The sequence below is a fragment of the Canis lupus genome, chromosome 26 (genome assembly GCF_048164855.1).
Source record: "Canis lupus baileyi chromosome 26, mCanLup2.hap1, whole genome shotgun sequence".
NCBI classification, from domain to species: domain Eukaryota; kingdom Metazoa; phylum Chordata; class Mammalia; order Carnivora; family Canidae; genus Canis; species Canis lupus.
Window position 1 is genome coordinate 44,412,132 of NC_132863.1, and position 26,879 is coordinate 44,439,010.

General features: G+C 47.2%; 1 protein-coding gene across 3 annotated transcripts; it reads left to right on the plus strand.

Moving 5' to 3' along the window:
* Window positions 1-1,709: 1,709 nt before the first annotated feature.
* RAE1 (ribonucleic acid export 1) lies at window positions 1,710-22,298 on the plus strand. 3 transcript variants are annotated; one of them, XM_072801529.1, is made up of 12 exons: window positions 1,710-1,847; window positions 4,696-4,792; window positions 5,310-5,414; window positions 7,421-7,513; window positions 11,265-11,351; window positions 12,312-12,398; window positions 12,523-12,594; window positions 13,738-13,845; window positions 16,824-16,930; window positions 17,012-17,087; window positions 17,655-17,849; window positions 21,165-22,298. In XM_072801529.1, the coding sequence occupies exons 2-12, from the start codon at window positions 4,703-4,705 to the stop codon at window positions 21,249-21,251; spliced, it is 1,107 nt and encodes a 368-aa protein (XP_072657630.1). In that variant the 5' UTR covers window positions 1,710-1,847; window positions 4,696-4,702; the 3' UTR covers window positions 21,252-22,298. The 3 variants fall into 3 exon arrangements, with proteins under 3 accessions (XP_072657630.1, XP_072657629.1, XP_072657631.1); XM_072801528.1 differs by lacking the exon at window positions 1,710-1,847 and adding an exon at window positions 2,299-2,471; XM_072801530.1 differs by lacking the exon at window positions 1,710-1,847 and adding an exon at window positions 2,902-2,920.
* The last annotated feature ends 4,581 nt before the right edge of the window (window positions 22,299-26,879 follow it).

Genomic DNA, 26,879 nt, shown 5'->3' on the forward strand with positions numbered 1-26,879 from the left:
CGGGCTCCCTGCATGGAGCCTGCTTCTCCCTCTGCCCGTGTCTCTGCCTCTCTCTCTCTCTCTGTGTCTCTCATGAATAAATAAATAAAATCTTAAAAAAAAATGCGGAAGTGTTTGGCAATGCTAATGATTGCCATAACCGAAATTTAATTTTAATTATTTATTTTTGATAATTTTTTGCTTATATTTTGTGGCTCAATAATTACACTTGTGCATAGAGGTTGTTTTGACCCCCCCTTTTTGTTTCTAGGGGAAGAAGTGAGGTGACTTTTGCAGTCAGCTAATGTGGAGGTGTGGAGTCTGATTTTCGGGGCAGGATGCTTGCATCCCAATTCCCCTTCTTTTTACAAAAAAAAAAATATTTATTCATACCCTGAGCCAAAGGCAGACGCTCAACCACTGAGCCACCCCAGGCCTCCCTCCCAATTCCTCTTCTACTCACTGTCTCTATGAGTGGGATAAGTTACAACCTGGCCTTGGTTTTGTCAACTGTAAGATGGGAATAATAATAATAATACTCCCATAGTGTCATTGTGAGGATTAAATGAGATAATTCATGTAAAGTGTTTTGAGTAAAGTATTGAGTTCAGAAAAAGTCAAAGAATGTCAGTTATTGTTACATTTGGGTGTGCTTGCTGCTGCTATTCTTCCCAGTATGGTATATGCAAAAGAAGCTGGTGGGTTGTACATCCCTAGACAGCAGAAAGAGTTTTTAGAGTATGCTGAATGGCCAGTATTATATGAGAATCTGTATCCTAATAGAGGTTTCTGGGATATTCCTCAGGCACAGAAAATATTCAACAGATATTGATTTTGCAGCATATATGCGTAGGACCCTGTGCTTGGTGCTGCAAGGGTGTGCACTGGAGTTAAGGCATAATGTTTAAAATCTAGGAAGCTGGGCAAGGCAAATACTTGGACTGTTTTATGAGACAGGATATGATAAGCACTGAAGAGGCTCTGAGAGGTTAGAAAGATGGTAGGAGATGATCCACTTGGGAAAGAATGGGGAAAGGTGTCGTTGAGGAGGGAGTACTTGCCAGATGATTCCGAGATAATGCCGCTAGAGTTAGGTACGCGGCAGACCTCTCCGGCTCTGCTGCTTAACAGCTGTGTGATGTCCAACAAGTATGTTTTCTCTCTCGGCCTCACTGTCTATAAAACGGAGATCACAGCACCTGCTTTTTAGGGCTGCTCTGGAAATTACAGACCAACGTCCAGGGCTCCAGAGAGCTAGTTAGGACTGTCACGATCTACACGAGGGGCTCTCAATCCCGCCTGCATCTTAAAATCACTCAGGGAGCTTGCAAAGAGCATTAAATTCCCTCTGTGCCACCGCAGACCAACTCAATCAGAAATTTCCGTGAGGCCCAGGCAGCGGGCCTTGACAGAAAGCTCCCCCAGTGATTCCAAATAGATTCTTGGTGCTCAGCCGGGGGCTTGCTGGAAGCGCAGGGGTGCTGCTGCGGGTCTGAGAGCTCGCTGCAGATTTCCAGGCCGCTGTTTGCACGCAGAGCAACCACAGGGGCAGTGGAGGGGAGATTCAGTGTCGGCCCCACCGCCTCGGCGGATCCTGCCTCTTTTTTAACCCTTGAGAAATTCAGCAACCAGCCGAAATATTTGGGAGTTGGCACGAGTGCACGTGGGTGTCGTAACCGCCCCTTCACATTCTTAGGGAACCTGACGCTCGGCCCTCTCAGGTCGCTTCACCTGCACCTAATTAAGAACTTCCCCAGAAGTCAGCGTCCTCAGGACAGTTTTACGGAGGGAAACTGAGGCCCAGAGGGCCCGGGCTCATCGCCCACGGAGGCAGCGATCCGGCGGCTTCTTCGAGGATGGCTTTGGACGTGAGTTGGCGGGAATCAGAAATCTGCTGGACTTTTAATTTCTTTTTTTTTTAAGATGTTATTTATTTATTCAAGAGAGACAGAGAGAGGCAGAGACACAGGCAGAGGGAGAAGCAGGCTCCACGCAGGGAGCCCGATGTGGGACTCGATCCCGGGTCTCCAGGATCACGCCCCGGGCTGAAGGCAGGCGCTAAACCGCTGAGCCGCTCAGGGGTCCGACTTCTAATTTTCTAGAGAAAATGTTAACGTCCCTCCAACAGCGGCGGCCGCGAATTCACCGAAAACGGCCGCTCGGCAACTCGGGGGGCGGACCCACCAACTTTCGACCAATCCGCAAGTTGCTGGCAAGGGGACTCCCTCTCGGCGTCAAAGGCGCTTCTACGCATGTGCCGTCGCCTCGTGGGCGGGGGAAGCCTTTCCCTTCCTCCCCTGCCTTCCGGGCGGCACCGGACGTGGCTCCGGGGCGCCTGCGCAGTGGCTCCGCGGTAACTGGGGCCGTTTCCTGCCCCGGCGTGGGGGTGCTGCGGCCCTCGCCCTCGCCTCCTCCGCGGCCTCGCGGGCCCGCAGGCTCCCGAGCCTCTCCCGCTGCCCGCCGCCGGCGCCCGGCCGTGGCGTGACTCTCAGGTAGGCCCCGCGCCGCCTCCCTCCCCGCCGCCACGGCGCCTCCGAGGCCGGGCCCCCGGCGGGGTGCGCGGGGCAGCGAGCTGCACTCCGGCCCGCGGGACGGGCTCTGGGGGCCCCTCGGGTCTGACCCCGTCGTCCGCTGGGGAGACCGAGGCCCCCGGGGGTCCGGCTGCTGGCCGCGCCCGTCGCCTCCGCCCGACCCCCTAGCACGCCTGCTGATGGAGCCCGGCCCCCGGCTCCTCGGAGACGTCGTCCCCTCGGCCCCGCCCGCGCTGCCCCGGCTCCGGCGCGCGTCTCTGACCAGGGGTCCCTGGTTCTGCCCGCCCCTACGCGAGTGTTAGCCGCCGGCCCGGCCCCGTCCTGTGCTCGGAGCTGGGGAGGAGGTCGGGGGCACGCAGCACCGGGCCGTGACGGTGCCGCGAAGAAGGCGGGGGGCGGTTTCGTGCGAGGTGGGTATGTTAAAGCAGGAGCGCAGGGGAGCCTCTGAGGGGCTGGCCGTTCTGGACCGCGTAGGTCCCACGGTTCGTGGATGGGCAGCTTCCCTGCTGTCGATCGCCCTCTTAAAGCGGACCTTTTGATAAGTTTGGGAAACTGAAGGCAGTTGTGGGAACATCACGACAGTGCATGAAAACAACACATTTCCACTGCCCCCCCCCCCCCCCATCCCACACCCCGCAAAGGTCTCAGGACCTGGACATTGAGGCTGAGGCAGCTGGAGGCTTGGGGGAGGGCGAGGCCTCCCAGGCTGAAGGAACAGGTAGTAGGAATGCTGCAGGGCAGGGCTGGGCTTGCTGTGGTCACCGAGAACCGGGTGCCCCCAGAGCCCGGGAGGCTGGAAGGCAGCGAGCCGCGCAGGCCTGGAGGGTGGTTCGGGTGCCCCTGTGTGCCCTGAGCTCCTCCAGGGCTCCTCGTGCTCCGTACAACGTGTGGTCCACGGAGGCTGATACCTGAGTGACCCGCGCTCCCTCCCTCGGTTCATCCCAAACGGCACAAATGTTCCCTTCCGATCTGATAGCTGAAGAGGGGGAAGGAAGGGAAGGATGAATTTTCAGGCGTCGCGTGTGCGACCTCACTTGCTTTCCGTGATTCTGAGAAGTGGGTGTTAGTGACTCTGTTTTTGTGGATGAGAGAATCGAGGCTCAGTAACCACCCCAGAGCCACATAGCTAGCTCCTAGACTCTGACTGCAGAAGCCTGGTTATTCCTCTCCCCGGTCATGCAGGCGACTGGTGTTGCACGAGCACCCCCAGCATCGGAGGCACAGGTCGGTCGCATGCACCCTTCCTCTCGCAAAGTTGCTTTCCGGGATATTAATGTGCTCGGAGCTGTTGCTGTGACCAGAGCATCTGCACTCATTTTCTTCATGAAGTTGGGAACCCCAAACGCCTTTCCAGCATCCCTAGCGATTTCCCCATTCTCTGTTGTCCAGAACATGGTAGCAGACCTTTTGGTACTCAATTAGACCAAAGTGGGTTATTTTTTTAAAAACTCCTACAGAGAAATTGCTGAATCTTTGCCAGGACTGGTTGCTTTTCTTAGTAGCTTCATGCAGAGATGTTGACCTAAACCAGAGTGTAGAAATTGATAAGAAGAAAGTAAGCTCTCACTGAGTGCTGACCTGGAAGAATGGGGCGTTCTGCCAGTTTACTATCGTATTCCTGGCGCTAAATAAGCTCAGTGTCTGAGACTATGTAAGAAATGGGTGAATTTATTTTCTAGCTGGTGACTGAAAAGCACTTTAATGTATCAGTTTATTTATTATTATTTTTAAATATTTTATTTATTTATTCACGAGAGACACAGAGAGAGAGAAAGGTAGAGGGAGAAGCAGGCTCCATGCAAGGAGCCTGACGTGGGACTCGATCCCAGGTCTCCGGGATCACATCCTGGGCTGAAGGCGGCGCCAAACCCCTGAGCCGCCGGGGCTGCCCAATGTATCGGTTTATTAACCGTGACAGATGTTAGAGGGAAATAAGGAAGCTGGATGTGGGGTATATGGGAACTCTGTCTTTACAATTTTCTATAAATCAAAAACTAAAGTATAAAGTTTATTTTTAAAAAGTGCTTGCTTGTTGCTTATTTCGATCTCTTTAGAAAAAAGAAACCTGGCATCAAGTCATTTTTAGACTCTTATTACCCGTTTGTGACTTAATTAGCTTTATATGAGCTCTCAATGATACCACTTACTGAAGGACCTGTCCTTAACATTTTCTATTATGTTTTAGGGCCAAAATGAGTCTGTTTGGAACAACCTCGGGTTTTGGAACTAGTGGGACCAGCATGTTTGGCAGCACAAGCACAGATAACCACAACCCTATGAAGGTACCACATGAAGTTTCACGGGACTCGTAAATTACACGCCAGGGTTTCTCATAGTTAGAGATACCCAGATAGCTTGGGAGCTTTCTTTGGGGCAAAAGCACAGAAACTGTGTGTCCCCTGCATTAGTGTCCTGTGCTCCCAGACTTTCTTCATACTTAAGTAACCAAGGTCCTTATTAAAATTGTAGGTTCCCAGGGCCCAGCCCACAACCTTTGATAGAATCTCCATCGGGGTGGGGGGCAGGCAGTGACTGATCGAGAACTTGGGGCGAAGGTGAACCGGTGGGCTATCAGGTGGGAAACATCATTGTGGGCATTTCATTGAGAGTGCTGCTTCCCCACAGAGCTAGCCCTTCCACTAGCTTCTTTATCACTCGTTTTTTGGATCAAAGCAAGAGAGGCCCAGTTCACTTAGTTCTTAGCACAGGTAAAGTCCACCATGAGTGTTCATTGAGAAAGAAGACAATTTTGAGTGAAATTGATGATGCATACATTGTAACGTTGATTTTCCTCCCTAGGATATTGAAGTAACATCCTCTCCCGATGACAGCATTGGTTGTCTATCTTTTAGCCCACCAACCTTGCCTGGGAACTTTCTTATTGCAGGATCATGGGCTAATGATGTAAGTGCTCCTTACGTGTGTGTTCTAGAAGTCTTATCTTTGTAAGGGTAAGGTTAGCTTTCCATTTGACTCCATTCTTTGCCAAGTGAGTGAAGCAGAGGTAAAGCTTGTTCGTGGCCTTTTTAAAGAACTCAGTAAGAGGGTATGACCCTTCTGAGTCAGTTGTTACACTGCTATTACAGTGATATTTGCTAAAAAAAGCGTAATCATGTGCATCACTCAAATTCCTCCTGTAGTTCAGTAACTTGACATGGATTTCCAAATCAAATATAGCGTCATTGAAAATGACTGTTATCTATGCTGGTAGACATGGACTTCTAAGTATCCTGAAAATGTTCTTAAGGCAAATGTTAAACTTTTTTCAACTTCAGGTGTAGCACAGATCCTGCATAGACATTACACTTAACCTATCGTGTACAAAAAGAAAGACGAAGTCCTAGCGCACAAAAGATTAAAACTCTGCTAGAAAAATAAGCAAAGGATGTGAAGAGGCACCTCACTAAAGGAGCACAGGTGGCCCAGTAGTGTGAACTTGAACCATTCGGCCACTGTCATAAGCAGATAATTTCAAACTTACATGATGGGCTCTATCAGTATTAACAAAATGAAAAGTTTCAAAGAATGACATTTGGTTCCAGCAAAGAAAAGCTGAGACCTTACATGGATTGCTGGTAGATATGTAAATTGGTACAGCTCTTCTGAAGGCTAATGGGCAATAGTTATCAGAAGTCCTTAAGTTTAAACTCTACACCTCAGTGGTTCCACTTTGGGGCTCGAGGATCTCAGGTAATGTACTTAACCTGCATAACTGAATTAGCCTCTCAGTAGCTAAAGTGCTGTGAATGTACTGTCCTCTCCACCTTCCGATGCAGGATGTGAAGCTTAGGGAAGTAGAATAACTGGCCCAGGTCCCACATCTAAGGGAGTGGCAAAGCCTGGATGCTGACCCACCCAGTAGGACCCAGAACCTATACTCCTAGCTACTACCTGATATTGCCTCATTTTTAAAAGTTTTCATGCTAGTGAAAGTTTTGAAAATTGTAATATCTAATAATATACATTATGGTATGTTTGTGTGCTGGAATACCACATTAGAAGTTTTGGAAAAGATTTTTTTACAGGGGCATTGGAGGGTTGAGAAAAGAACAGTAGGGGGAGGAAGGCAGTCATGGTTGAGCAGGTTTGTTTTTTACATGTCGTATCTGGAAAGACTTCACATGATTAACTGCTAAAAAATGTTAGAAGAATGTTTAATGGTAGTTAATGCAAGAAAGAAATGTTTCAGTTAAAGAGTGAAGGTATTCTATAATCTAGCTTTTTGAAGAAAGTATGTGTGCCTGTGAACAGTGAAGGCACAAACCATTAACGTTGTCTGTGGTGGGATTAGGTGGTGTGTTTTTCTTGTCATATTTACAAAGTCTCTAAGTAAAATGCATTACATTTATAATCAGGAAAAAAATGATGTAAAAGCAGTATTCAGAGACGAAAGCTAAGTTTCCCCTTTGGTCTTGATTCTCTGAATGGTAATGGATGACATTCTACTTTAAAAAATAAATCTCATAAATTGATAAAAAATGTATCTGCAGTTTTAGGTGTAAGCAAAAGAATTTGTATATTTTGATGGCTTAGGGATAGGAACATAGTGACTTGAGTCTACTTTTTTTTTTTTTTTTTTAAGATTTATTTATATGTATTTTGGAGAGGGAACACGAGTGGTAGACACAGAGGAGGAGAGAGAGTCTCAAGCCAACTCCAAGATGAACATAGAGCCCAACCCGGGGCTGGATCCCATGACCCTGAGATCACGACCTGAGCTGAAACCATGAGGCTACTTAACCAACTGAGCTGCCCAGGAGCCCTTGACTGCTTTATTCTTAAAGTTAGAGAATTAGGTTGATTGGAGAAGTTCGTGTATATTAAGTTGTACTCCATTAGTTACTGGGTATTCAATGCATGTAATATGTCATGAGTTGCTGTGTTTGCATTAATTTGTCACATTACTGTAGGTTCGCTGCTGGGAAGTTCAGGACAGTGGACAGACTATTCCAAAAGCCCAGCAGATGCACACGGGGCCTGTGTTAGATGTCTGCTGGAGTGATGTAAGTTTCATCTTATTTTTCATATTTTCTGCTACGTGAGATCATGTGTTATCCAGAGTATTTATATATTTCTACTTTTATATAACTTGAACCACAGAAACCATGTACACATATACATTGTTGGAATTCTAAGTTTCTGTCAATATAATCATTGATTGATGTTCCTAATGTAGTCATTGACCATTAGCTTTAGTTTATTTGAAAGTTTTTCTTCCTAAAAAGTTCCATTATTTTATTGACATGTTACCTTAAGCAAACAATTTCTGGAAGCCCTTCCTATCTTGAAATTCATACCATGAATTTCATCTTAAAATTAGAAATTTAGTATCCCAGAAAATAAGTCCTAGAGAAAAAAAGAATCCTTTTCTATCCTTAGACATTCGAAATCTTTTGGGTTTTTGGAATTCTCTTTTTCCTCCCAAATCCTGAGTATCAGTAATACAAGCAGATACGTTCCAAGTGTATTTGGCTCTGAGCTTTTGTGTTCGACTGGAGAGAATTTAACGAAGGGACTTTTCACAAATTGCCAAACTACTCTTCTTTTATGTTGTCATTTTTAAATTACACTGTACATTTATGTGATCTTAATTTGTAACTAAAAAATGATTCTATTTATAAATATTTTGAGATGGTTTAGGAGTCAGAGTTGCTCCCATTTTCATCATTAGCTGTGATAGGTTTCTCTGAGCATTTTTGTCATCTGAAAAATGTTTTCTTGACATATTGAATGGGTTATTATGAGGCTAATAATAGATCTGAAAACAGTTTGAAAAGGGATGCATGTATTGCAGATACAACTTATTTTTATTTTATTTATTTATTTATTTTTAAAAGATTTTACTTATTTATTTATTTATTTTTTAAATTTTTATTTATTTATGATAGTCACAGAGAGAGAGAGAGAGAGAGAGAGAGGTAGAGACACAGGCAGAGGGAGAAGCAGGCTCCATGCACCGGGAGCCCGACGTGGGATTTGATCCCGGGTCTCCAGGATCGTGCCCTGGGCCAAAGGCAGGCGCCAAACCGCTGCGCCACCCAGGGATCCCAAGATTTTATTTATTTATTCATGAGAGACACAGAGAGAGACAGGGAAGCAGGCTCCACGCAGGGAGCCCAACGTGGGATTCGATCCCGGGTCTCCAGGATCAGGTCCTGGGCTGAACGCGGCGCTCAACTGCCGAGCCACCTGGGCTGCCCACAACTTTTTTGTTTTTTGTGTTTTGTTTTGTTTCACAACTTTTTTTTTTTTTAAGATTTTATTTATTTATTCATGAGAGACACAGAGAGATAGAGAAAGAGGCAGAGACACAGGCAGAGGGAGAAGCAGGCTCCATGCAGGGAGCCTGATGTGGGACTGGATCCTAGGTCTCCAGGAACATGCCCTGGGCTGAAGGCAGCGCTAAACCGCTGGGCCACCCAGGCTGCCCTCACAACTTATTTTTAATTTACATGTGGAAAAGTAGCAACTTGAGTAGGTTGAAGATATTTCTGATTTATTTTGCCTGTTTTTTTTACTGATTGGGTAACGGATCAGAATGTAGTTTCTTATAAAGTAGGGCGAGAAGTGGAATTAATTGATACAGGAATTTTGTTGCCCAGATGTTACTGAGTGGCTGTTGGCATTTATAAAAACGAAGACAGCCTATTTCCTTTTTCCAAGTTGTGCATCATCTAGTGGAGGAATCAAACGCAGCAATGAAGAGTTCTAACATAGTGAGCCAAGTCCTGAGAGGGGGAGGATGTCCTGGTGCTGGGTTGTAGGGGACACAGAAAGCAACTAGCGGGGGTGCAATGAATGCCGCACTGAAGAGACGAGTTGAGCTGAATCTTAAAAGAGAAATGAACCAGGTGCCTTCAACTTTTTAAGCATAGTGTCATCCAGCTCGGGCCTACGTTCAAATATGGGCTCTGCCTCTTCAGCATTTTGACTTTGGCAGGTTACTTAATCTGTTTGTTTCCTCATTTGTAAAATGAAAGTAATAATAATTACAACAGATAAATAATTATCAGGCTCTACTAGTATGCTAAAGCCCTGGGGATAGAGTGGAAAGCGAAGTAGCCATGAAACTCCTGGTCTCTTAAGACAGACATCTAGAATTGCAGATAGTAGAACTTGGTGGCAGCTAGACTACATCTAAGTAAAATAACTAGCTTGGGGTTAGTTGACAGACTTTTCCTGAGGGAACATAGTGAATGGCTGAGTCTAGGCCCAGATCTAGACTTTCCTGGCTCCAGGACCCATGTGCTTGACAGCCTCCCATCAGAGGCTTACAGGAAGGGAAATGGACTAATGGACTAATGCGGAAGGTGGGAAGAGTGTTCGGGAGAGGAGGCTACACATTTAATAGCATAGAAGCGAGAAGGGGCCAGGGTTCCCTTTGAGGCATAAACTAAACTTGGTGAAGATGAATTCTTCAGCCCTGTAAGGACATGGTTTGCTCTGTGGCCATAGCAGGGTGGAGAGCACTTGCAAATACTCTTTCTCGGCCCTGGCCTTTTGATAGATTAGCCTCCATATCTCTTTGTCCACTGGGATCTGGCGTGCTGCTGCTCCATATAGTGCTGGTTAAAGCTGGTAGGATGTGCATTTTATAATGAGATTCTGGGAGGCCAGTGTGTCACTCAGTCTCAGGGTAGCCCACTGCATACATTGGTCACTTCTAAGGATTTATAGAGTTTTCCTTATAACTTCACTGATAAAGAAGCAGGTTTTATCTTTTCTTTGAGTTAGAGAAATAGTGACTTTTCATAGGAAGAGATTTTTGTTGGAGAAGGATGGCAGTAAATCTTTGAGCTTTGGAACCAGAGATGAGTTAATCTGGTCAGCAGAGTATGGCCCATTGCCTATTTTTATAAATAAAGTTTTATTGGCACACAGCTACACTCATTCATTTACATAATGTGTATGGCTGTTTTCAATCCATTGTGACAAGGAGTTGCAGCAGAGACCTATAAAGACTAAATTATTCACTAAATAAATCACCCTAACGACTGGTCTACACTTTCCATTTAATATTTTCTCTTTCTGAAAATTGTCTTGTGCTTCTTTATATTTGATCTAATTTATGAGTTCTTTATTTGAATATTTTTAAAACCACTACACAGTGATTGCTAATTTGTTAAGCTGTCCTATAGTTTTCATAGGGCCAATGATTATTGAAAATTAGTGTAGTTTTATGGTGTGCACTTCAGAATGCTATTAGATATATAACTGAACAAACATATAATGAATTATAGGTGCATATGTGCGTATGCAGAGAAAATGATGCACTAAATGTCACATATCAGTTACCATTGATAATTCTAGGTAAAGGGTTGATGGTTGTTCATCGTTTTATTCTTGCAACTTTTGTGAAGGCTTGAAATTAACCAGAACAAGAAATCAATGTGTTAGTATGCCTGGTACTACATATAGATGCAGGATTTGCAGACTATTCCTAGAAGGTACTCAGTGGTCCGTGAGAAAGGAGGTCAGGAGCAGGAGACTTCATTTTCCTGTATAACTTCATGAGTTATTTGAATTTTTTTAAATCCTGTTGATATATCTCTTAGAAAAATAAATCCGTAATAAAAGAGCTCAAAATGTGTTTTATATATGACAGCAGAGTTTATAATACACTAGCCTGTAAATAATTAGAAAAATAAAAATTGCAAAACAAAACCTGCCTCAATATGATCAACCTAATATACAGTTAGAAATTGTTTTTTGTTTTGTTTTTTAGAATAGCCAATTTTCTCTATTTTCTTTTAGGATGGGAGCAAAGTATTTACAGCATCATGTGATAAAACTGCCAAAATGTGGGACCTCAATAGTAATCAAGCAATACAGATTGCACAGGTAATAAACACTCTGTACAGAAAAGCTGGTCCTGGGGTTGTGATTTTCAAATTCTAATTCCGTAGTATAGAAAAAATGTAGTTGACTCTACCAACTCAGTTAGACTTGAGTATTTCAGAAGCCTCTTTAGCATCAAAGTAACACCAGGGTAATAACCATTCTCATTCCTACTGGCATTCCACAGTTGGTCTGTCATGGATCTTCCTTGTGCGCATAGATAAGAATGGGCGTCCTAAGGAGTTTGTGATGTTAAAACCTATAAAAGATGTTACAAGTGGGCCTCAACAGTCATGTGTTTGACATTCTGACACCCATGTGTGGCTTGCCTTTTACCAACTGCTTGTAGACACTTGTTCATTCAGTTTAGTATTTAGTGAATGCCTGCTATATGCCAGGCACTGCCAGTAGGGTAGAGACACAACCGTTGTAAAAGCGACACTTCCTATGCCCGTGGGGCTTTCACTCTGTTCAGGAACAGCAGGCATGTGAGGACCGCTAGGGGAGAAGTAACGAAGCTCAGAGAACCAAGAACCAGAGGGTCTGACCTGGTTGAGAAGGCATTGGTCAGAAAGGCATTTTCTGAACCGACTTTCAGAAAGGCATTGCCTGCTCACAGTATGTGTGACTGTGTGCCAGAATCATCTCTTTGATCTCTTCCTTTGTATCTCCTTAGTAAATAAATAAAAAAAAAAACTGGTAGAGTTCCCTACTAATTATTTCTGAATAACTTCCTAAGGAGGGGCTTATTTTTACTCTCATTATGGGTAAAATAAAATTAATGTTTGTCAGGATGGAAAATAGATATATGTTCTTAGGTTAAATTGAATGTCATGGTCATTGGGAAGGGCTTGGATATCCTTTGGTGTTTGGTATGACCTCAATTTTTAAATTGGTGCTTTCTCTTTGAGTTTCCAGAACTGAGCACATAGTTAAATTTCTCTTGTTTTATCTTCTTATAAGCATGATGCTCCTGTTAAAACCATACATTGGATCAAAGCACCAAACTACAGCTGTGTGATGACCGGGAGTTGGGATAAGACTTTGAAGGTATGGCATACCAGTGAAGGGACTGTACGGCCTGACCAGGAATGACATTTATTCTTACGCTGTTTAGACTATAGTTCTGAATGGTCACTTACTGGCTTTTTGTTGTTGTTGTTGTTGTTTTTAGTTTTGGGATACCCGATCATCAAATCCTATGATGGTTTTGCAGCTCCCTGAAAGATGTTACTGTGCTGACGTGGTGAGGAATTTCTAACTTAACATATATCCTTTTAAGAGAAATAACAAATTTCTTACTTTCTGACATCTTGCAATTAGAGGGTAATTTAAAAACTCCTCTAACTTTAGTAATAAACACACAGAGGTTTGCTTTAGTCGTCTTAAATCAGATTTTTATGCTGCATTTGTCTCCAGATTATTAAATAGTGGTTGTCAAGTTTGTCATTTGAACATGTGCAGGCAGCCACATGCCATCGGTATATGTCATTTATTGGAGGCTATAGGAAAGTGGGCAAATAACTTTGTGGTGTGGTACTAGATCTTTGGGGGCTGTCTGTGAGTAGAAGAGAAACTGAAGAACTTTCTCTGTCCATTTGGCTAAAAGTCTTGAAGTTTTATGCTAACAGTTAGTAATTCCACTTTTAGGAATTTATTATGAGAAAAATAAAGACATGGATGGTCTTCGTTGTGTATAATGTGATGAAAGCTTTGATGTGGCTTGATGAGCTAACAAGACCAATGAGGTTAAATGAACCCGGTGGTAGGTTCATTTCTGGGCATATCGGACAGTAACTGCTAGTATTGGAATACACACCTTGAGTGAAGGATATAAATTATTATTATTTTTTAAAGATTCTATTTATTCATGAGAGAAAAGAGAGAGAGAGGCAGAGACACAGGGAGAAGCAGGCTCCATGCAGGGAGCCCGACATGGGACTCGATCCTGAGACTCCAGGATCACGCCCTGAGCTGAAGGTGGTGCTAAACCTCTGAGCCACCTGGGCTGCCCCTGAATTATATGGGAACATACATCATACATATGCATGCATAATGCTCAGAGAAACCCCAGAGGAAAACATAGCATGATAATAACAGCTGTTAGCATTTGAAAGGGTGTTGGAAGTGATTTCATGTCTTCTTTCTCAGTATATTTTTAAAATAATCCTATAGTTTTGAAAAACCGGTGTTTTAAAAATGGATGTTCTACTTTCAAATAATTTTTTCTCTAGATTTTCATGAAACGTATAGTGGTTATCATTGGATTTCTAAACTTAAAAAAATTCAGACTTATTTTTGTGAGTCTAAAAACATGGATCCAGTATTTTGGTATACAAAACCACATTCCTTCATGTTAAGCGTGTTTCTGCTTCCCTCCATTCCCTAGATCTACCCTATGGCCGTGGTGGCAACTGCGGAGAGAGGACTGATTGTCTACCAATTAGAGAATCAACCTTCTGAATTCAGGAGGATAGAGTCTCCGCTGAAACATCAGGTGAGTCCCCAGTCAGATTAGGAAGCATGTACCTCGCATGTGTCACATGCCATTCAGGCCCCATGTGTGGAATATAGTTGTACTTTGAAATGCCTAGAAGTATTTTCAAGGGGATAAATTTAAGGATACAAGCACACATATTTTATGGGAAGATACTGTCCATCCCTGGAGGAGCCTGACTTCTCTGTCCTTTCTAAATGTGCCGCTGGATAGCTGGACGCTTCCACATACAGTTGCGTGCCTCCGTGGATGGGCTCCATCTGGGGTCCTGGCGCCTGTCCTCAGCTCTGCCTTCACCAGGCCCACACAGCACCCAGCTTTTCCCTTCAGGCTCCCACTCACCACAGACTCCTAGATTTTCTTCACTCTCATAACTCTTAGGCTTTCCTCTAACCTTTGTCTCAGCAGATCAGATCAGCTCCTGGTCGGAGAACATAGAAACCAGTGATGGGGAACTTCTTGTCCTCTTTCTAGGGAATGTGTCCACACCTTCCTCTGCCTTTCTCCCGCCAGTTAGGTGAGGCCTGTGCTCTGTGGAGGCGGCTTCTGTGGTGGGACTCCATGGAACTCCTCCTCCGGGAGTGTCTGGACACTCACACCCCTCTTTTGGCATGACTAGTACTGACATGTGTTCCAGTCTCATTCATGCTAGGAGACAAAACAATCTCTTTTGCCCCATGTCCTCTGGCACCACCTGGACCCCTTTTCCTTTGCCGTTAAGCATCTCACATGAGCTTTCTTGGTTTCCTTACCTCCCACTCATTTCTCACCCAACTCCGTTGACACTTCTACCCACATTACTCCACTGAAACTGGTTTTGGCTTGGCCACAGACAGCTTCCTTATCCATAATTGCAGTGGATGCTGACCAGTCCTCATCTCAGAGCAGCATTCAGTGCTGTTCTTACATGTTCTTACATACCCCGGCCGTTGCCCCCCCGGCTTCTCCACATGCTACTTTGTCTTCCCTGCTCATTCTTACTGCATGTTGGGGTTCCCCAGGCCTCTCCTCTAGGCCACTGCCTTCTCTACTAAAACAGAATCCTCATCTCTGACTTCACTGTCACTTAGGTATACTTCGTGGGCTAGGGACTCAGATCCCCAACGAGCCTTGCCTCTGGGATCCCTACAGGGACACCCACAATCTGAAAGCTCCTTTGCCTATCTCCCAGCATCTCAGCCCAACAATATCTCACACCAAACCCAGGACCACTTTCTGTACATCTTTAGATGTTACCTCTATTCAGGCTTTTCCATGCCTGTTTTCCCCAAAACTGTGTGTGTGTGTGTCTTAAAGATGTATGTGTATGTGTTTTATGCATTTTTGTCTCATGTTGCCCACTAGAATATCAACTCAGAGCAGAGATTTCTCTTTGTTTGTTGCTGTCTCATCCCCAGCTTCTAGAGCCAGGTCTTCTACAGATGTTTGCTGAGTGAACAAATGATCTTAACCTGCTCCTGCCTACCACCCTCAGCCACCGCCTCCCTCTGTGCTCTGCACCTCGTGAGATGGGACCTCCACCTGCCCTTGTCTAAGCTGGAAATCTAGAAGTCATCCTCAGTCTGCTCCCTTTTTCTCCTCTCACTGATCTCCAGGCTCCCTTCTATCCTCCAGGTGTTTTGGAATCTATTCTTTTCACTCCTTCCCTCCCACACATCTAATCCAAATCTCCTTGTGTGACCGTAAGAGCTTAGATCTTGGCTCTCCTTTGATCCAGTCCTTTGATCATGGGTCAGGGGCTCTTTCTTATAATAGCACATCTGACTTTGTACACTTCTGCTTAAAAACCCAGTTCTGACTCATTTCCTTTTGGATAAATCCTGAACTCCTTGACAAAACCTAGTCTGACTGGCTTCATTTCCTGCCACCTGTGCCAGGCACCTTGGCCTTTCATTTGCTGGGGCATGCCATCAGCCTTTGCATAGGGCCACTGTGTGGTTGTATTCTTGTAAATGGTGCCCCCCAGAGGTGTGCAGTTCCCGGTCTCTGTGCTGAGCAGGGGAGGCACAGTCATCATTCCTGCTGACTTACAGACTTTTGCCTCTTTTCAGTAACTTTTTTCCACTCACAAAAGTAATGGGCTTGTTGTTCAAGAAAAGGCAAATGGTACAGAACTAGAACTAGTATATACTTTTCCATTTACTTAGGAAATTTGTGTGCTGTAGTGTCATAATAACAGATTGCTCTTTATCTTCATTTTCTGTGGCTTCGCCCCCAGGCTCAAGTCCTGCCCCCATGCCTTCTGAACTCACGGAATATAAAACAACAGTTTGGTAGGGTTGGCGGTTCTCTGGGGTAGATGAGATTGTCATGACTGGAAGAAGGAAGTGAGGACCCAGGCCCTGACCTCTGCTCCTCTGCACCTGGAGGCTGGGTCATAGGCTCTTTTGTGGGATCTTTGTGGAATCCAGGAGACCCTCCTTTGGGTCTCCAGACCCTGTGTTAGATCAAGTGCAGTGTGTTGCTCCTGCATGGTATGGTCACAGTTTAGAAAGTGCTGGCCATGTCCACTGTCCCACGTGACCTTGTGATATTTGGGCAGATGCTATTTCCCTTCTCCATTTGGAGAAACAGAGGCACAGAAACATTGGGTGATTTGCTGCAGGGTGCCCGCCTGGTTAGTGTAGGACTGTGGATCAAAGTGACGGGGCCAGCACCAGAATAAGAACTGATGGGATCCAGAGGGGCGCGTGTGCTGCTGGAGTGATGGCAGGCCCTTCCAGTGGCAGAGGAGGAGCAGCACCAGACACCAGCACATGGTCTACAGTGTGTTCATAAAGTCGTGTGGCTGAATAAAAGTAGTTTCTCAAAAGGTAGAAAATTATGCCTACTGGAGGACTAGAAATAATTTACTATGTTTGTATGTTTCTGGTTCTTCTGAAACCCAGAAACGAGGTGGACATTATTTACCTTCACTTAGTTATGAAATCTTGTATTTTGCATGATAATAACAGTATTTTTTTTCTTTCAAACTGCAGCATCGATGCGTGGCAATTTTTAAAGACAAACAGAACAAGCCGACTGGTTTTGCCCTGGGAAGCATCGAGGGGAGGGTGGCTATTCACTACATCAACCCTCCCAATCCGTAAGTGGGCTTGATTAGCTTGCACATTTTCACTTGAGACTTTTTCGGAAAGGGAAACTTAGTTGAGCCTTTGCGTTTCAGTGCCAAAGATAACTTTACCTTCAAATGTCACCGCTCGAACGGAACCAATACCTCAGCTCCTCAGGACATCTACGCGGTAGGTTAAAGAAACTTTAATCTTGAGAACGCCTCTAGAAACTAGACTTGGAGGTGGATGGCTGACTCATTACAGGGCCGGGAAAGGTCATCCGTGTTGTTGTGCATGTTCATGGGCAGAGATCACTGGCTTCTGCTCTGGGTCCCCCTTGTCTGTTTTTGTGACACGTTGACTGCTGCTGCTGCTGAGGGCAAACTTAGGGCTCTCTCAGGGGCCTTCCACCTCCTGAGTGCTGCCAGACAGTTCATACACTTAGCTAAAACTGAGAAATTGCTGATTGCTGGAAAAAGGAAAAAGGCCCTTTCCTGATGTCCCCTCCTTGCCGTCACTGGCTGCATACTTGTTAACTTCTGCTGACTTGTGTTCATAATGAGACGCAGTTCAGTTCTGGGCGGGCAGTTGATTCTGGAAGCGAGGCTAGTGTCTCCAGTCTGGGGACAGTCAGCTCTCATGAATTTACTGTGCGTACGTGTTGTTTCCTGATGAAGCAGGAGGCATGTATTGGTAAGTACCTGATGTCTCCTCCCTCATCTGCCACCCCTCATTGTGCGTTGTTAATCCTTGCAGGTAAATGGGATCGCGTTCCATCCTGTCCATGGCACCCTTGCAACTGTGGGATCTGATGGTAGATTCAGCTTTTGGGACAAAGATGCCAGAACAAAACTAAAAACTTCAGAACAGTTAGATCAACCCATATCAGCTTGCTGCTTCAATCACAATGGAAACATATTTGCCTATGCTTCCAGCTACGACTGGTCCAAGGTGAGAATTACCAGGCCTGCTGTGGGTGCGCCAAGGCAGCAGTGCCAAGCCCTGGGAATCAGAAGGCCTGGGCTTGACTTGTGACTCTTCTCTGGACTTGCTCGTGACCCTGGCAGGTCACCATCACATCACTTCACAGGGAAATAGCCAGCCTTCCTCACAAGGTGTGGGGACTCAGTGACATCATATCCCTGGAGCCTTTTCCTTGGAACCTGTTCCTGGGGAAGGTCTGGTCATTGTGCGCGCAGAAGCAGAAGTGACCTAGAGGGTGCCACTCAGGGAGGGTGTAAGTCCTTCAGGGGCGGTTGCCAGAGAGCGAGGGGGCATGGCAGGGCTACTGGCAGCAGGGCCAGGGCATGGGGCTTTTGCTGGAGGCATTGCTTTTTTGTTTATTGTCTGGGGAGGGGAGTTGGCTTACCGGGTTCTGGCTGTGTTGTTGAGGTGTCCCAGCATGGCGGTAAGGAGAGCAGACTCGGGGCCTGGGGCTCCAGGCTGCTGGCCAATGGTCATGTCTCTTGGCCAGCCCGTGTGTTTGCTTCTCAGCTGTTGCTGCTGGTTCTTCTGGATTGTTTGTTTTTCTCATGCCACCCCGCCCCCGAACCCCCCTCCACAGCAGCCTTCCAGACTTTCCCTGCTCTGTCGTTGCTGCCCAGGTTCCTGACTGGGGAGGCCGCTGGCTTCACCTGGAAAGGCTTTGACCAGGCAATCACTTCCCCTTTCACCTGCCCTAGCCTGTCTCCTTCCTCTTGCCTCCCAGCCCAGACATGCCCGAGACACCCTCACACCCCTCTGTTCTCTTCTCCTGCAAGCACCTTCTCTCCCTGCCCACCAGCTCCTTGCTCTCCGTCTGTAAGCACACGCTCAGGCCTTCGACCGGGCCAAAGCCAGCTGGGAAGCCTTGTTTTCCTCGACTGATGAATGCATCGGTAGGGTTCGCACCCACTAGCTCCTGCTCCTTTGGCTGCATCCTGGGTGCCACCCTTCCCCTCAGCTCTAGCCTGACTGCTTCTCCCAGGGCAAGCCAGTGACCCTTCAGTCTCTAACTTGGTACCTGAGGTCGCTCTCCGCTTCTCTTCCAGTGGCCCAGTCCCGACAGGATGAATGCACGGTGTGCCCGGAGCACCTTAACTTACCAGATGAAAGCCCTGGTGACTCCCACGCATGCGTCCTTTGTCCTGCAGGCTCGCTGCCTCTCCTGCCTGGGTCCCTCCTTTGAGGCAATCACTGTCCGTTCACTTGGGGCAGAGGTCTTGGTGTCACCTTCGATCCTCTCTTTCTCAGAAGAGCTGGGCAGTCCCCAATCTCTGATGGCTTTACCTGCAGCACCCTTGCCTGTTGGGCCGGTAGTTCTGAGGCCTCCCGGCCTCTGCACCTGGGCCTGCTCTCCGTGTGTGTGCTGATTTGGGTCGGGCAGCCACGCTGTGTTTTTCTTGAAGCAGCTTTACTGAGGTATCCTGGAAATGCAGCAGTTGTGCGGTTTTGACATCTGCATATACCTGTGAAACCATCACCACAGTCAAGATAACCTTGTTTTAAGATAACATTTTTATCTCCCCCAGAAGTTTCCGTGTGTGTTGCTCTGATCCTCTCCCCACACAGTCATTAGTCTGTTTTTTTGTCATTATAGATGAGCTTGCATTTTCTAGAATTTTATGTAAAAAAAAGTCCTATACTACATACTCTTTTTTTTGCCTGGCTTCTTCACCTTGAGTAAGGATCCTGGGGTTCACCCCCGGTGTTGAATGTGTCCCTCATCCGTTCCTTTCTGCTGCTGCCGAGCAGTCTGTGGTACAGGTGTGCCACATGTTTATCCATCTACCTGTGGAAGCCACGCACTCAGTTTTGCAAAGTGTGCACTTTTCCGGTTTTGCCTGGCTGGGGCTGGAGCCAGGTTGTGGCCTGGGGCCTTGGTTTCTCCACCGGCCTCCCCTTGTCCACATGCTCCTCCAGCAGTTGCCTCGGGCTGCACCTGCCTCTGTGTCACACTCAGGCTGCAATGTGTTGTAAGCATTGAAAAATCAGTAGTAAATGAAAGAAGTGAGAATGCTCACTGCTGTGAATGCTATTCCAGGTGAGTTCATCTGAACAATTAATGTCAGCTTGCAGTAGGAGTTCAAGTTATAATCTTTTTTTTAAATATTTTGTTTATTTGAGATAGTGCATGAGAGAGAGAGAGAGCATGAGCAAGGGAGGGGGGCAGATAGAAGCAGGACTCCCCCACCCCCACCCCCACCCCCCCCACACACACTGAGCAGGGAGCCCAGTGGAGGCTCGATCCCAGGACTCTGAGATCATGACCTGAGTGAGCTGAAGGCAGATGCTTAACCCACTGAGCCATCCAAGTGCCCCTTAAATTATAATCTTTTTAATTTAAAAAGAGTTGCTTTGGGAATTTCACACTGTTCTTAAAGACTTATCTCTGGGATGAAATCGTGATCACATAAGGTGAATATCGTGAGCTTGCTGCCCAAATGTGACTGCCCAGAACAGCTGCATTTTGTATATTATGATGAGAACTTATGGTCTCCATTGAGCTAAACTTCTAGAACTGTCTCAGCATATCTGTCAAAGGATGAGCAGACCCATGGCTGTGGTACAGGAGGCAGAGTGCAGCCAGCGGCCATTCCCCTCTCCCTGTTCCAGGTCTTCTGACCACCTGAGGTGCCCACTCCTCTGCCTTGCCTGTCACCCCGCTCCTCTGTCCTCTCACCATTAATGCCACTAATAACTTCCGTGGCTGCTGTTCTTTTCCCTGGGGGATAGTGTTCAGAGGCCTCAGTCCCCTTCATGGTCCTTAATTTTCAGGCCTCCTAGAGTTGCACAGCTCCCCTCCCCTCCCCTCACCATGAGAGCAGACACTGACCACCGCATGGACTTCCATTTCTCTCTGGGTCTGTGTGGGGCGGCTCATCCTGGACCTTGCCATCATCCCTGGGAAGTCCTAGGGCAGATGTGTCCCTCAAGTCTGGGCCACTGCTCCGCTGCCCTCGCTGGCGGCCTTGCTCCTGTGGGTGGCCACCATGGCCTTGAAGTGGCAGTGGGTAACAGTCTTAGCACTGAAAAATATGTAAAAGATCATCCCTCCTAGTGGAACACCGAAGGCCGATTTCCACTAAGTCCTCCTTAACCTTTCCTCTTAAAACCAAAGTTTAAACTTAACATTTGACTTTTCTTTCTCTCCCTAAACCTGTTTTGTTCCCCTGGAGACCTTCCGTTTCATGCACATAGCGTAGGACTTGGCATATACAAAATGCCCACAAAATGCTCAGTTTTGTTCTTTAATGATAAGATTGTTGTGTTTTTTTCCCCCCTCAGGGACATGAGTTTTATAATCCCCAAAAGAAAAACTACATTTTCCTGCGTAATGCGGCTGAAGAGCTAAAACCCAGGAATAAGAAGTAGTGGCGAGAGACTTCTGGGTTGTCCAGAGTTGTTTTCTCTCCACTCTGCCTCGTCTTTGTACGGATCTGGGTCCCAGTGTTGGTAGGTTGTCAGCCCTGGACATGGATTTCAAGCCCTGGAGAAAACGACGTCTTGACCAGCAGTCAGGAGCCCAGACGGCCACAGTGACTGTCCGTCTCTCCATTCCACTGCCCGTTACAGGTTGCTTCTGTAACTCCACAGGGACTGAAATCATATAGAAGTTAGATTCCTGTGGGCGACTGCCAGGTATCTGCAGTGCTTCATTCAGCCACGTACGTGTTAGAGAGCATTGGGCAACATTCTATGAACGCTGTACTGTATTTTGTAATAAAATATTTTGAAGATTCCCTACTAAGCTCCCTTTGTGTGTCTCTCCCCTGGCCTGCCTCATAAGCTCTGAAGTTGTCATCCTGTTGAGCAGTGTCACAGGTTGTCATTTGTGTTTTGAGCCCCCCTTAGAAATGCAGCAGTCTTGCCCCTTAGCAGAGAAGGAATCCTGAGCTGTGATTCCTTCTACTACGTGGAGTGTCTAGCTGCAGCTTCACGCACAGGCAGGCAGAGTCTGAATGTGTGTTTCTCTTGCTTCCTTCATCTGTCTTTAACATCCCCAGTGGTTTTTGGCTCTGCGGGGCAGATCCTGGTGGCTGGAACGGGGCCTGTCCCGTGCGCTCAAGGGCAGGCCTTTGCAGGCAAGCCCAGGTGGGTGATGTGTGGCTGGCAAGTTAGGACCTGAGCATCCCCGCATGAGAGGTGCTCTTAACTCCTGCCCCAGTACTGGTAATTTAAAAAAAATTTTCATTAAAATTCTTCACTGGTAAGTATCTGAAATGAAATTCAGTTTAACATTGGACTTTTGAGGCTCTTATTGTGTTTTTACCCTGTGATCCCAAATGCTGCTTTATACATTACTGTTTGGGGGCTGGTGTATAAACTAACTTGCTGAGTTTGGAAATCTGGCTTTGATAATGCTGTAAGTTGTGTTTGCCTACTCATGAAAAGCAATGAAAATAAAATTTTCTACTGGAAGAGATTGCCTGCGCTCAGTGGTTTAAATTCTTTGGTAGAGCAGAAGTAACATCAGACCTGTTAACTCTTCAGCTCTATCTGTTTGCATGAAAAAATGTAGTTTTTGAGAGAGAAAGGCAGGTGCACTGGGGAAAAAAAGTGTGAATTTTCAAGTTAATTATTTACACCTCACTTTTCATGAGTCAGCCCTGTGCGTGTGGGAAGATAAAGCAAGTAGGACTGCTGTGCTGAGAGTCAAATTTGATTATCCCAGTAGCTGACTTTGTCGGTAGGTAGGCAGGCAAGATTCGTGAGCATTGGTTTAGCCATAGTTTTGTAAATTCTCTTTACGAGCTGGTGATTGACAGTGGTTGCCAGTGACCTTGAAAGGAGTCTAAACCAAGAGCTTTATAGAGTGTTCTTTCCCAAGACCGGGCCTCGCCGCATTACGAAGGGGATAGGTAGTTTGTGTCATTGGCTAATTTAAAATACTTGCCAAAGTCCATTTTCCAAGGTTACCCAGGTTGGGGTCCCGGAAACCAGGAGCAAGGGAGCCCCTGGAACGGGGCGCCGGGGCTCATTTCTCACTCGCCCAGAACCCAGAGCATAAAAACCTGCAATGGGTTTGCTAGTGATGAGCCGGGAAATACTTGTTAAAAATCACTGAACTTCTTAAGATACCTGTTTACATGTTTCCTAAAGGGATCTGGAGTCTTTGAGGAGCCCCTCAAAGACTCTGCAGGTGCATCACCCCTGCAGGTGCCCATACCGTATGCTGCTGGCATCTTCTAGTTCAGAAAGATACAGACGTAATCCAGATAGCTTGGATAAACGACAAGCCTCCGTGCCACTGGAGATTTGCACCCAGTTAGAACCAGAGGTAGAGGTCCCGCTTGCATGGAAAGGGGGCCTGTAAGCCTCATGGAGAAGGCAGGTGGTCTTGTCCGCTTACGTTTTCTGGTATTTTGTCATGAGAATTCCCAAACGTGTAGGGGAGTTGGAAGAGCTTCCCAGTGAACACTACCACCCAGGTCCTAAAGTCGGCAGGTTGCTTTCACGTGATGTCTCCAACTGGTTTCACTAGGCCTCTGCCCCACCGTGCCTGTGACACCACAGTCGGTAGTGACCGTGGACATGGCCCAGCGGCAAGAACTCGCGTGAAAGGAGTCAGAGGTCAAGGCGGGACTGTGCAGGGGGGCATATGCAGGAAGGCACAGCTCTGCTCCTGCCACGTTTGGGCAGACCTCACGGTGCTTGTACGCACCTGCGAGCTTTCCCAGAGCCCTCTGCGGTCAGCGGGGCCTACTGAACCTTCTCACCTAATCCAAGCGAGGGCCTGCCCGCGAGGTGCCGTGGGTGGGATGTAGTAGCACAGGGCGAGCGGCCAGCATGTCCCGTACGTCCTCGCCCTTCCCGAGGAGCAGGAGTCTGACGAGTGACCAGCTTCTCAGACACTTGGTCGTGTGTTACGGGGCTCGTTGCATGCAGCTTCCCAAACACATGCATCTGGTCTCCATTTCGACCGTGATTTCCTTATTTTTCTTTAAATCGATCGACTTTTTTTAATCGATCAACTTTTTAAAAAGCATGGTTGCCTCACAAAATGAGTCACTGCCGTAAATTTAAGGGAGGAAATTGCATATATGGAAAACTTATCTTTTGTCCAAAGTTAGAAAGTAACCGTAAACATTAACACACTGAAAATGAGGCAATAGAAACAAGCTCCTAAATAAAACAGCAGAAGTTAAAACTGTACCACCTAATTGGCATCTTCGAGGGACAAAATACCTCCCTGGAAAATTCTGCAAACGGGACCTTATCCCGTACGTTCACATACAGGAACCTCCCAGCCATTTTTGGAGTCACTTGGGAAGTCAGTTTTTTTCATTCAACCAAAACGTGATTTTCCCTTGAAGGCGGTGCTCCGTGAGAAATGAGCCAAACGCGTCAGGAACATAGAAGTTGGCATTTTCCAGATTATATCACAGTCCCTTCGATGGTTGTGACATGACCATGGGTTGTTGCTGCTTGTGTTTTTGTAATGGAATTGCAAGACCGCATTAAAATATGTCTTCTGTACTGCACTACCTCACACGCAGTAATCGTGCTACCATTATGTGTGCGTGTGTGTATGTGTCTACACATATCTATGTCATCGATGTTAATCACGTCCTGGACTGGGATTTTTCTCCATTACCTCCTACGTAATTGAGGACAAGTAGCGCTGCCATGAGTACCAGTCATAAGTGTTCCCTTGCATCTGCCCCCAAATGGGAGAGGGATACTGACTATAACAGGACGTTTGAAATACCCGCATCACATTGTACGTACTTTATTCTGTTTGTTTTAAGATTTTATTTATTTATTCATGAGAGGCAGAGACACAGGCAGAGGGAGAAGCAGGCTCCCTGCGGGATCCCGATGTGGGACTCGATCCCAGGACTCCTGGATCACGCCCTGGACCGAAGGCAGGCACTCAACCGCTGAGCCACCCAGGCGTCCCAACATTGTACACACTTAACATGGACTGCCTGCCTCCAAATCCCTGCTCTGGGGCCTTGAGTGTGTGATTGGTACTTCTCAGCCCCAGGGACCTCATCTGTATAACGGGAGACATTAAAAACAGCATTCCCAGGACGCCTGGGATGCTCAGCATTTCAGTGTCTGTCTGCCTTTGGCTCAGGGCATGATCCCAGGGTCCTGGGATCGAGTCCCACATTGGGCTCCCTGCAGGGAGCCTGCTTCTCCCTCTGCCTGTGTCTCTCATGAATAAATAAATAAAATCTTAACACACACAAAACCAGCATTCCCAAAGGATTGGTGGGAGTATTCAGAGTTAAAGCCTGCAGAGTGCTTCCGTGGCTGGCCCATAGTAAGTGCTAGCTCTATGGCCTTGTGGTGACCTCACGCCTGTTGTGATAGAAACTCAAAAATAAAAACAAAAACCACCTCTCAAAACTACAGCCCCATGGTTCTCCTGCCTCCTCCCACCTGGTGCTCGAGCTCTAGGCCATCAGGGTACCTGCACATGCCTCAGTGTGCAGGGTGTCCCGCCGCTGAGCGGTGCAACGCTGGCCGCCTCTGGGCCTCCACCCGGCCCCCGTCAAGGGAACAGGATGCTGTTCTAGCTCCTAGTGCTACTTCCAGGTGGGATGACATCCGTGGGAAGTGGCCAAAATGTCCCCAGACTGGGCTGTCCCCGGACCCCCGGGGGGTCTGTAGGAGGCTTCCCGCAGCCCTGAGGCGGTTTCCAGGCCGCCAGCAGATGGCGCCCGCGCCCCCAGTGCCAGGCCTGGGACCGTGTTCTGGGTGCTACTCCGCCGACTTGCGCTTGTTCAAAGGAGTGCGGGCTCTCCACCTGGTGGTGTTACTAAGCTTGTAAGGTAGTCGGGATTATTCATCCTGCTGGAAGAATATCCTCTGACATTATACACTTTTATCTTTACAAGGATTGATGGCCTCCTTAGGAAATACTGAAGTCAAATCATTTTTCAGAGGTCAGGTTCCTGATTTTTCTACTTAAAATTTAATCCTCCCCCCCCCACCCCCACCCCGCAGTGTCCTTATGGGACATTGAAGTTTTGTTGCCCGTGGTGTGGGCAACTCTGAGTGCCCACTCACCCTCTGGCATTATCTCTGCCCTGCTTTGGGGAGGAAAGAGTAGGAAATGCAAATCTCCATCCCAGATGGGTGCTGGTGGCCAACAGGGCCGCCTTGAGACTAATCTTAGTAACTCTGAATGCTCTAGACCTACGCGTGCTAGTCGGTGGGAAATCCATCCTGGCTGCAGGGCGGAGGAGGCGGTTTCAGCGTGAGCATCCTGTTCCCTTGACGGGGGCCGGGTGGAGGCCCAGAGGCGGCCAGCGTTGCACCGCTCAACGGCGGGACACCCTGCACACGAGGCATGTGCAGGTACCCTGATGGCCTAGAGCTCGAGCACCAGGTGGGAGGAGGTGGGAGAAGGCAGGAGAACCATGGGGATGTAGTTTTGAGAGGTGGTTTTTGTTTTTGTTTTTGGGTTTTTATCACAACAGGCGTGAGGTCCCCACAAGGCCCGTAGATGCTGAGCAACTCATCTTAGAGCCTGTTGTAACTAAGTCTGTCGTGAATTTTGCATCAATATTCAGAGAACTACTAAGGTGAGGGCTGTTTCCAAAGCAAATAAAAGCCTGTTGCTTACTTGCTTAAAACGTGAGTCAGCCCCTAAAGAGAGCTGGCAGGCGAGCTTATCCTTGGAGTTTCCCCCTGGGGTGGGGGGTGAGGAGGGGGGTGGATGGAAGTGCTGAGAAGCAGCTCAGCCACCAGCACCCCGCGTGCCAAACCCACACTGCCCTTCGGGTCATCCAGGCACTGGCAATGCTGCTTCCTGCAGGACGGGTCGGAAACTTGGGGCCCTTCGGCCCCTGGTAGCGGGGTGGGCAGTGTCACCATCACCCCAAGGCCTGGAGGGGCTGGCTGAGACTCTCTGCACCCCAGGGCCTTCCCCAGCAGGGCTGAGCCCCACCCTTCCTGACCTTGGGCCTCCTCCAGCTCCAGGTAGGCCATCATTTCCATTCTGGATCTTTCCGACACTGGGCTTGACCTTTAAAGCAAAAGTGCAGT